The 12,190-nt window shown below is 39.3% G+C and overlaps 1 protein-coding gene across 1 annotated transcript in view; it reads left to right on the forward strand.

Annotated features, from left to right (window-relative positions):
* The window catches only part of TNFRSF19 (TNF receptor superfamily member 19), an 81,786-nt gene that overhangs the window by 26,034 nt on the left and 43,562 nt on the right, over positions 1–12,190 (forward strand). Inside the window, exon 3 of the mRNA XM_018572005.1 lies at positions 3,863–3,973. Within this exon, the coding sequence (XP_018427507.1) occupies positions 3,863–3,973 (111 nt within the window). The remainder of the gene's footprint in view (positions 1–3,862; positions 3,974–12,190) is intronic.

Here is a 12,190-nt window from a genome sequence, read left to right on the forward strand (position 1 = left end):
TATATATATATAATGCTTTGCATCATAAGATTTGTTATTGTATGCAGCTAGGGTTGTGGTAGACAGCATTGCCAGGCCTTGCCCTCAATTGCGGCAGTACAGATTGATCTAGGGCACATCCCCTGCCTGCTAATTGGACAATGAAGGAACAGTAGCAAGGTGATGGATGAAGTCATTCTTGTGCTCTCTCATCCTGTCAGCAGATGTGCCCTGCAGCAGACTGAGAAAAAACAGTTAGTGTACAGCCAAGCTTAGTTGGGAAAGGTGGTTAAACTGTGCACATGGAGGAATTTGTCTAGAGGGTTAACGTAAGACACGACGGAGATGTGAATTTATGATTTTTGCCTAGAATTCTGCTTTAATTATTTCAATGGATGATTTTAATGGATATGTAACTACATTAATTGATACTTTGTTCAGATTTTAAAGCACAACTCCGGAGAAAATTTTTCTTAACCCTTCCAGTGGGGCTACCCCACACAGACTACACCTCTACGGGGCCTTACATTTACAGTTGCCTGGCCACTTCTTAAAGGAGAACTATGGGGTTAAGACTTTTCCCCATAGTTCACCTTAGGGTAACGGGAGGACACAAACTAGCGTCCTCCCGTCACCCTAGGCTCAGTATACCATTGACGAGTGAAGGCTTGCCAGAATTTGCGTACCAGAATAGAGCACCTTGCTTGTCCTAAAAAAACAGTATTAATTGTCAGCAAGGTAGACCTACAGACCAACAGCATATTAAGCTAGATAGACAAAGGGACCTATACAAAACAAGTTTGTTGGGCTTCAACTTTTATCCTTTACTAATATTGAAACAAAGTAACTGGTTGGTCATTGTGGGCATTTTTATTCATGCCTTTTAAAGAACAGCTCCAGGAGTTAACAAACTTAACCCTTGCAGTGGGGCTACCCCAGCACTGCCAGAGTTGACTGCTTGGTTTGGTAGAGGGGCTGGATTAAAGAAGAAATACTCACCAAATCCTCAATCCAGCCCGGCTACTAGACCGGTCCCCTTAGCCTCTTCTCTACCGGGCTCCAGTGGTTTACGCCTGCTATTGACTATAACTGCTTTGCAGGTTCCACTGTCTGCTCCTTGGGTTATAAAAGCAAATTAACACTGCTAAAGTCAAACTATGCTCCTCCCACCCCAGCACCCAGGGCATAAAAACATATTCAATTAATAGCACTGGGCAGTGCAGTAGCACCTGGTCAGTTCACAGCACTTAAGCTTTCACTACAACAATACATACATTTCAGACAATTATATTAGCAGTATTTTATTTTCATATAAAAATCGTGTAATTATTAATGGTAAAAACATAACGGAATTAATTTATTTTAAATATTTGACTGCAATACCCTATAAAAAATAGTTGTTGGGCAAAGCTTTAATGATGAATATGAGGTGGTTAAAGAGAATTTCCCAGTTACATGAGAAGGCTGCATTTCACCAAATCCACTCTGTGTGGTCCCAACCATATTATGGGTTTCTTCTGATATAAATGGAAAAGGCTTTAAACTTTAGGCGCTTATGCCAATTCTTGAGACATTCTGGCTCCAGGGATTATTTTAGTCCTTCTGAAGATAACATGAAACTTTCATTTAAAATGGTTCAAATGTGTCAACACGGTCTAAACTGATATTTGTTCTTTTCTTCGAAAATGCAATTCTTTAACAGAATGTGGAAACTGAACAAGAGGAGCCAAAGGACATCTCTTATTTAAAAGGGCTTTAGCACCGTAAACACCAAAATGATAACCAAAGCTTTGAAAGGGCAATAAAACTAAAGTCCACTAAAGGTCCGTTTCAGCTGCTTCATCAAAAAAGGGCAGCTGTGTGCAGAGAGAGGGAGTTTTCATGGCCCGCTATAATTGGGTGCATGCCCACTTTAGCAGAGCCCTCTGGTTCCTATGAGGTTCATAATACTCCCTGGCCAAGCCCAAAACATGGCAGTGCAGTGTGGGTCAGGTCTGTATCTGGAACTGTACAAGGATTAATTTTTTTATTTATTTAATTTTTTGGTCTGATCTTTCTTTTCTATGCTGCAACTCCATCTAGTGGACATAAGATTGGACTTTCCAAATATTGCATTCGACCTGAAAAGAAAATATACAAAAAACGTTAGTTTTTGCCTCCATTCGCACAGACCGAACGTTCAGAGATTCACAGAGTAAATAGCTACGTGAATTTGTTCATAAATAGACCCCTAGGTATAGGATTAAAAAAAAGTGGGCATTCAGTAGTAACAGTCCATGTATTTTCATCAATTACAGCACAACACTTTATTAACTGAAAGCTAATGGTGTGAAATGTTTTTAGGCTAAACATTCAGATTATTTTAAAGAAATCTCATGCAATTCTCCTTTATAGCGAGTCAGAATGGGAAGGCATGGCTTCCTTGTCAGTGCTTAGTGTTAGTGCTTAGTGTTCAGCCCCTTCACATTTCTCTCTTGTGAAGAGAGCTTACAGCTCTTTTACATACATGGGTATACAAGAAGCTATCATGTTTTTTTTGTTTTCTTTCCTTTTCTCTAACATTTACAGCCCCTTTTTTGCCAGCTAGACACTTCCCATCACAAAGGGCAATATGTTTTTCTTCCCTGGAATATAAAGAGAAACAGACAAATTAAAGTGCAGAATGTTCCACATGTTATTTTAAGTTGGCTCAGATCTTCTGTTTTGAATTTGAATGTCATGCATGAATGGACCATATTGAAGATGGCATCCAAATGATATTCTAGATAGTGAAATGTTATAGTTGGTTTTTGTCAGTCGCTCTGCTTAGTTATGTATTGTATGTGCAACATGAAAAGATCTTACAAGCCTATAGGATTTGTAGAGCATTCAAAATGAATCTAGTAATCAACATGTTCAAAACCTGCACTGTGGGACATGTGTTAACTGATATCGCTGCTCTCCTTCTGAAAAAAGCTAGTTTTCTAGAGCCAAGCATGCTGCAGGTTTGGTCAGAATAAAGTCTGAACCCCAGGTTTGCATACTTGTTTTGGGACAGTAACATAAAAGGTACTGAAGCCATTAGATCATTGTGACAGCCAGGCAACAAGGATTATGGGAAGTCAACAGTGGCAGCCTTAATATTTTTCTCAGTATGGGTTTCCTTTTTAAGAAACCATTCAGGGCAAAGTGACTGTGGCTGCTAATAACCCCTCTGCCCTCCTGTCCATGCTCCTTTATTTCCTCCTCGTTGCTCTCTAACGGGACAGGGCTTCTAGGTGTGGGGGAGCATGTAACCTCCCCTATATGACTTTGTTTGGGCCTGAGCCACCAATCGGCAGGCCCCATCCCTGTCATGTGGAAAGGGCAGTGATGTCATTCACCAGGTAAGTCCTCGACCACACAATAAAAATGAGCAGAAACAGATGTAAAATAAAATGTCCAATACACTAACAAGCTTGCTTAAAGTGCAAAGAGGAGACATGATAAACCAATCGTATTGTAGATTACTACAATCAGATTGGGTAAAGGATATATGTGCTGATCTTACTTGTATTATTTTTTTTATATGATCTGCATAGTGTAAGCTGCCCAGCACCAGCCTCTTCCTAGTCCTGCACTATGCTCCTGCACATGCAAGTCCCAAATTCTGTTGTCTTCAAAGGAAGGCCCAACTCCATGGCTTTCTGGTGGTCTGCACTGGTGTGGGTTGCCTAGTGCCAGCCTCTTCCTAGTTGTGCACCGTGCCCCCGTACATGCAAGGCCCAAACTGTCGGCTTCAAAGGAAAGCCCAACTCTACAACCTCTATTACCTATCCCCCAGGCACCTATAGTGAAGTTGTTGGTTTTCTTTTCCTCCCATTTATTTATATTGTGGTTGTCAATAATTCCTCTTTCTTGTTAGGTTGGCAAAGGACTGTCTGAAATCGGAGATTGCAAAGAACAGGAATATTTTGACAATAATGGAATTTGTCGACCCTGCAAGCAATGTGGCCCAGGCAAGGAGCTCTCTAAGGTAAAGTAGATGATAAACCACTGTTTAAAAAATGAAAGTATCACTTTGTAAAGTGGATTGTATTCACTGGGTGTAATGACCATGACCTGATCTGGCTGAAATTCCCAGAACATGACCACAGGCTTTTAATCCCTATGCATAAGGGTATGTGGGAGGGCCAGTTTACATAAGTGTAAATTACATAAAAGTTTCCGGCACCTAGCTTATCTAGCCAGTAAAGTATACTTTATTAAACCATGTTCCCACCATTCTGATAGCACAGATTGTTGTAATGTTCATTTTGTAGAAGCCATGGTACATACCAAGACCACCTCTGTTGATGATCTACTCCACTCTAATTTGCTACGACAACTAATTTGTAGTATATTGTTAAAATGAGCTTTTTGTGTTGTTTTGCCTCTTCCATGACTTTCTGTAACTGGCAAAAATTTCAAATGTATGTTCTTTGTAACAGGGGCAAACAGTACACCAGTTTATTGCAAAGTATTTAAAAAGCTTTCAGTAGTCTTCAAGCAGCTTTCTTTAAGCCTTTAAAGTAAGTTTTAGCACTATGTGAAGCACGTTAAAAGCATACCAAAGCCTGCTAGCAGCGTTTTAAAGTGACAGTCAGCGTTCTCATTAAAACTGTGTATATGATTACCAGCTGCGCTAAACGGTACTTTAAAGGCGTCAAAAAAGCTTGCCAAAAGCTCTCCATATGCGGTATTTAAAAAACTTGCTCTACACACTGCTCTGATACAATCTAAAGCCCATGTTAACAAGGCTTTAAAATGAGCCTGTACCCAGATCATGCAAACTAAAGTATTTATAGATTCTAAACAAGTAGTAAACACAATTTATTTTATTTATTTATTTATTTTTTTAAAACAAGACCTCATTTATCTCTATCTACAAGATTGTGAAGAAATTAATGTTTAACATTCACAACAAAAGCATGGTGTTTTTCTATGAGAACACATCTCTGCAGCCTGCCATCGTTCTATTGCATAACTTAAAACAATATTTAAAAATCGCTTCTTGCGTATTACTTGCACTTTCCTGGAAAAAACATTTTTCTCTAAACTGAATTTTCCTCTAGAATGCAAAGGGGGCAGGGTAGTGGTGTTTGACCTAATTACCATGTTTGTTCTGTGCTGGCAGACCTTGTAATCAGGTGTAAACTAGATATGAACAATGTCTGCCCAAAAGAGGGTTAAAGATCTAGAAGCATTGTATGCCATTGAGAGGAAGCTCAGTCTGTTCTTAGTCTTTCTATGGGGACAGTTAGGGAGTTTCCTGTCACCTCTGTATAGAGAAGCTCCAAAGGCCAACTACGCAGACACATCTAAAAAGTGAGAAATATTTTTTTAAATATATTTTTCGGTGTGCTGTGTGAATGGAAACGCATAACAAACCTAATGGGGTTTTCTCACATTTATCTACGAAAGTGTAAATACACTTTAAGTGAACGCAGTTATATAGTGCATAGATCCAATAAGCATTTATACATCAACTAATCATTTATAATCAACAGTATTACCTAAAATAAAAAGTAAAGATGTAAACTCTTGTAGCTGGAGAGTCTATTCTTTTCCTTTATTATTAAACTCTCTTGAAGGTGGTTAAAGGGAAGGGAAGTATTATCAGGGAGTGGGGTATAGGACCAGTGGAGGCTCGAGAGGGGGGCATGGGCTGGAACGGTGTTTTTGCATGGGGGTGTTTAGGAATGTCATGGGGCAGGAATGTGGGAAGGGGTACCAGGAGGGTGACTGACAGATTGCTTAGGCACCTGGGACATATACCGCATCTATTGGCCTAAATTAGCTTTATCTGAGGCTAATTATCTGAGGCTGTTTCTCAAACCTAGAGGGAAAGAAATGGGTCTAAACTTTATGATCTGGAGGGCAATCATGTCCTTGTAGGTGTGCGATATGTACTTTGATCCATGGGCAGCAAATGTGCTTGACTTTTTCCTCTTTAGTGTGAAGAGTGGCAGTAAGATCTTCCATTTTCATGATTTTACTAATATTGGCAAAGCTTAAAGTTAAGGGTGAGGTGGTGGGTTGCTTACATAGGGATGGGATACAGGCTTGGGCTGCATTTCGAAAATGTACTGTAAGAGATGATTTGTCATTTTTCAGCGGTATATATTGCTAAGGTGTAATATACAGTATATAGGGTAGTGCATTCTGTCCTGGATCCACCGAGGTGAGACGCAAGTTTAGCTTTTCATATCAGTTTGTAGATGTATTTGACGACCTTAAAGTGTGTTTCCACTTTTGCAGTAAATTTTAGAAAACCTCTCTGTATGTTATGTGTTCCCATTCACACAGCATAACGAAAATCATTTAAACAATATTTCTTACCTTTTTTTAAGATGTTTTGTTGCAGTAGGCAAAATGGTTGAATCCACGTTTTTCCAAAGTACCTTCACAGTGACTTGTCCTTTATAGAAAGGACTGAGGACAGGAATGTGTTTCTCTCATGAAAATATAATGCAGAAGCCAGGGTTATAATCTTTTAACCCTTTGTTAGGATAGGCAGTGCTCATCTCTACTCTATAACGAATAATGAACTCAGCCAGCACAGTATAGACAGGGTTAACACAAACCTCTCACAGCTCCTCCTAACATTACAAAGAGTAGAAATTTTAGCAAGTAAAAATCAATTTAAACAAGAAGAAGCATTTTAATTTGTTTTTTTAAGCTTATGTAATGTGAATACGAACAAATATAAAATTAGGTGTTATCCCATTTTGACTGCAAAAGTGGAAATACACTTTAATGAGATATATAAGAATTGGTAAGTTTAGTATTTTTGCAGTCTAGAACTAGTGAGGCCCCTTCCTCTGTTATCCCACTGATTTTAGCACTCTTCTGGCCTGGGAGCATAGCTCTGTATACTGGGGCTTACTGATGATACAGGATTTGGCAATAAGCTAAAACATCTGTTGAAACTGATATGTGATTTTAATTAGCTGGAAACAGATCATTGTTTGAGGCTACAAAATTGACATTTTTCAACTAGACAAGAAAACGACCTCACTGGAAATTGAATTGATTGTCTTCTTTTTATTTATTCTAGTAAAGCTACATCCAAAGCTAATTATTTTTTATTCCTGACTGAAGGAGAAAAAAAAAAGCAAATACTATTAATTGAATTTTTAGTGGAGGGTAATGGGGGCCAGACTTGGTGAAAAGACATACCATCATTTAGTCTTGCTTCTCCAATATTTAGACCCCATCACTATAGGTTTCCTCTGGAGACCTATTCACTTTGATGGCCTCGCAGTGAGAATTAGGTGTCAGCCACTTTGTCATTATTGTGGGGCACTCCTACACCCAAACTGAAAGGAATGGATTAAGACACTAAACGAGGAACTTTATGGTACAAATATCTAAACAGCAAGGCATCAGATGTAAGCATAATTTACACTCGGCCTGCTCCTATTTATACTACAAATATGTAATAACTTTTTTTTGTTTTGTTAATGCTTGCCCTAGGAGACCTTGTGTGTATGATAATAGCTGCAGGAGAGCAAATAGGAGGGAAGTATGCACATTACGTGACGGACCACAAGTTCACTTCAAAATGAACATCTAGGCATAAGATAGAAATACATTGTGAAAATACCATACATTCATCTTCTATAATTGTGATTATGATGTTGGTCTGTTTCCCATTTTTAAAAATGCAGACGGTCTTGTTAGTTAAATGGGATGTAGTCACATGACACTGGGAGGACATTTGCTTTACAAAACACACAACCAGCATAATCCAAGACAGCCAAGACTATCGGTTTCACCGCCGGAACTTCAGCGCTGAAGTCAGTGGCAGAAGCTGCATGTATACGTAAAATAAAAAAAAGAACCAGCAGACACCTGTGGGGCACACATCATTAGAGGTACCTAACCAATGCCCCAAGAAAGTGTTAAAACACACTTAAAGTGACAAAGTCAAAAAAAAAATTCCCTCCCCCCCATGTTAATGTTAGCACTTACCTTAAATGATGTCTCTTATTCCGATCTTCTTCTTTCCTGATGTTTTCATCTGTCCCTCCAGCGGTGCGGCGGCTCTCCGATCCAGCGCTGACTGCTCTGTCTCTCCGATCCAGTGGTGTCTGCATGTGGGTGCACCCGTCCATACACCTTGCGTCTCTGCTCGTCTCCCGGCCGAGAATCCGAACTGCGCATGCGCCCGCCCCAAGATGCTTTGCGGCCGTCGAACAGTTTCGTTTTCTCGAGCAGGAGCGCGCAAAGAAAAAAAGGCAAGTTTAATCCGCTGTTTTAGCGTTTTTTTGTTTTTTTTTTCAAACTGTTTGCCTATATCTACTGCTTGATACCAGTAGATATAGGCAAAAAAAACGGGAGGGTTTAGAACCCCTTTAAGCTTTAATTTAGAATAACACATACATTTAAATAACATGTGGGTGTTTGATAAATCTCCGTTTTGTTTGATTCTAAAGCAAACTTTTATGGCCGCGCCACTAGTTTTGCCATCATTGACAATCGCGCATTACATCATGGTAGAGTCTGGGCTGGTCTCTTAAAGATGGGTTTCATTCCACCAGTATATACCAGGCGAGTCCTCCCCCTGTGTCTCTCAATGTATAAGCAGTGCAGCTGTCCCTTAGATTCTCCAGGGAACTCTGCCAAAGAATTTGTCAGAAGATTTAAGAAGGAACAAATGCTTCTGGGGTCTGTTCAACTTCTTGTCATTTCTTTTATCTTAATCTTCCACATACCAGTTTTAAGACATTTACTACTCTACAGAGCTATCTTAATTTAGTGTACAATCGCTCATTAAAATGACGACTTCATTTAAAACAATATATTTAATCTTAGATCTAGGGTTAGTAAAGTATTTGGCAGCATTTTCAAGTAACTTTCAAGCACATGCTGCTGAATTAAAGGTGGCCATGCAGTGCTCGGATTTCGTGTTCTACTGACAGAGCTAAAATTCGAGCAGTGTGTGGCCCCTTCAGCACCACTCCATTCAACAAAAGTCGATTGATCATTCGACTTTTCAAAGGAGCTGGTCCAAAAATACTCACCCAAAAAGTGACTGCTGCTGCAGTCACTGTTCAGGTATTCTAAAAGTGGCACACCCCCTGCTCTCAAAATACCAACGCCCAGAGGGAGTGAACGAGAAAAAACAATTAGTGTATGGCCATGTCAGATGCAATTCTGTGGTTTTTAAATTATCCTGGTTTAGCACTATATAATAAATGTACATTTTGTTATTACAGGTATTTATATAGTGGCGCCAACAATTGTATGCAGCGCTTTACATATTGCGCATTCACATCAGTCCCTGCCCTCAAGGTGCTTATAATCTAAGGTCCCTATGGCACATGCACACAGAAGCCAAATAACCTTCCAGCATCTCTTTGGAGTGTGGGAGGAAACAAAAGTACCCAGAGGAAATGCAAAAAAGCACAGGGAGAACATGCAAACTCCTTGCAGATAGTGATCTGACTGCATTTGAACCAGAGACCCCCAGTGCTTCAAGGCAGAAGTGCTGACCAATAAGCCGCTGTGCTGCCTCAAACTATAATATAGAAATAGACAAGTGCTAGGCACTCTTGCATTCAAACTGGTCAAATAACCTCAATGCAATATCAGAAAGCAAAATTTGTCAGGCACATGTAGAAAGAAAACAATTCCAGTCTGAAATTGGTTCTCTGATGTATATTATTTTGAACATTTTCCCACAATTATCCAGATTTCAAACTAAAGCGCTTAATGTGTAACCGTAACATCCTTCCCCAAGTGTTTCCAGTGAAGGGTTCTGTTAAGTTAGAGCAGAAGATTTGTTTAGACAATTGTGTGTTTCCAAACTCCGTTGCAAAAGTTTGGTGAAGGACCTTTTCTGTTCCAGCATAACTGTGCCCCTGTGCACAAAGCCAGCTCCATGAAGGCATATTTTGATGAGTTTGGTGTAGAAGAACTTGAGTGGCCTGCCCAAAGCCCTGACCTCATCCCTAATAAACACCTTTGGGATGAATTGAAACACTGATTGTGAGCCAGGTCTTCTTGTCTAACATCAGTACCAAACTTCACAAATACTTTCTTGCCTGATTGGGCACGTATTCCCACATACTCATTTCAAAATCTTGTTGAAAGATTTTTCAGAAGAGTGGAGGCTGACATGTCCAACTATCTCATACTGTAGGTGTGATTGATGGACATGTTGGTGGTCATTAACCACCAACCTTTGACCATGTATAATGTATGTTTTCCCTTTTGACATTAGGCTGCCCATATACTCGCAGACCAATTTGCTTGATTTATTTTCCCTCTTTGGTTCTGCAACCATGGTGAATACCAAATATTACATGTATGAACAGTCTGAATGCAGAGGCCAAATCATAGAAAGAGCTCCTTATGAATGTAGCTATGGTCCTCAAAAAACTGCATGTTCTATCCATTCAAGTAATGCCCCAGCATATAATCTTTGGTTGGGATGGGTGACAGGATTTGGCAAATAAGGAATAAATTGATGCTTTCATGCAGAGGATCGGCACATATATGGGAACTCTCCTCTGGTACGAAACAGCACTCCTGTGTATGTGTGTGTATATGTGTATGTATGTATGTATGTATGTATGTATGTGTGTGTGTGTATATATATATATATATATAATTTTAATTCATTTACTTTCAGCAAAATATATATTGCTGAATACTGTACACGTTGTTTTGTGTAATAAATTAAAATGTTTCAGAAATGAAATCATTTTTGGGTCACGCCTTAATGACCAAGGAAACATGTGGGTCCCGAGGTTACACAGGTTGAGAACCACTGCTCTAAATTGACCCATTTTTGGAGGGTTTTGGATTTAATACGACTTTAAAGTCTGTTCTGTACAGAGTAGTATTGCATACTTGTGAACAACATGGTTTCCTGATGTTGTTCAGGGAAACATTTTGGCTTTGTAAATACTAAAAAGTAAAGTATGATGCCTTCTGTATGCATGCACATACACACTCCATAAAGTCTAGGAGCCACCAGAAAACAGCCAAATCAATCTACTCTTTAAAAGAAAGTTTGTATTTTAAAGCATTTAGTGAACTTATAGCTCCATGCTTCAGAGGGTTACCCCTTATGAGACAACCCTTCTGTATTCATCTTATTGTCCTGAAGTAGAGTATTCCCCCTTGGCTTGATAAGCCCACTGTGAGGGGCCTGCTGTGCATGAGCCGTCTCTGGCAGGACGCACAGAAAGGTGTGGTTTCTATTGACTGTTAAGTGGAAAGACTTTGTGTGAACCTCCAGACAGCTCCTGTACATTCATATAGGCAGCTTCATTAGACAACAGATACCTCACTGAGCTCTGCTCTAAGCTAGTAATAATGCAGCAGTGGGAGCCCTTGAAACCCTTTTATCATTCAAATGTTCTGTGCTTTCTCAGATAAAGTGGATGCCTAGCTGTTTCCTATAGGGGAAAGGGAGATTATTAGCCCTGAAAAACACATTGCATGCTGCTCCAAGGCTCTTTGTTGCAGTAAGTTCTGTGATCATTAAAAAAAAAGCTGAACTTATTAACATGGTGTAAGGAAATCTAGTTAATCCTATTTTATTTATTTTTGTGTTATACATTACAAAGCATACACAAGCCAGGAGAAATAAATATACAATTCTGGTAAAAAAAAAAAAGTTTGTGAAACCTTTGGATATACTTTTAAATTTGTTTTTAGATTTCCACAAGAATGGCTCTTAAAATTGTAGTTTTATTATTTTTAATATTATAATTATATCATTTTTATATAATGACATAGGTTGCACAGTTCATTACAAAATAAGGCTTGTGTTTATCAAGCCCCAATAATAGAGATCCTAATCAAATAGACTACATATACCTACATGTATATTACCTTTTCATTCTAGCTCAAATCAGAATGTGCATTCTTTTTTGAGAGTATTGAAGCTAAAGGCAAAGATGGACAGCCAGACGACTAGCATTTTTAGAAAGGGAGGTCAGCAGTCGCAGCCTGCACATTGCCCTGTTTAGGTTTCCTTTTGGCCCTCTTCACACTTATGTGTTGCAGTAAGGTACACTGCATTAACCAGTTGACATCCGCGGTGTTAAACCCCCTTCCCATCCAGGCCATTTTTCAGTATTCAGCGCTGCGGTACTTTAACTGACATTTATTCCGTCATGCAGCGCTGTACTGAAATGAATTTTATACCCTTTTTTGGGGACAGAGAGAGCTTTCTTTTGGTGGTATTTATTCA

This window comes from Nanorana parkeri, unplaced genomic scaffold (assembly GCF_000935625.1).
Source record: "Nanorana parkeri isolate BGI_ZX_2015 unplaced genomic scaffold, ASM93562v1 scaffold1897, whole genome shotgun sequence".
Classification (NCBI taxonomy): Eukaryota; Metazoa; Chordata; class Amphibia; order Anura; family Dicroglossidae; genus Nanorana; species Nanorana parkeri.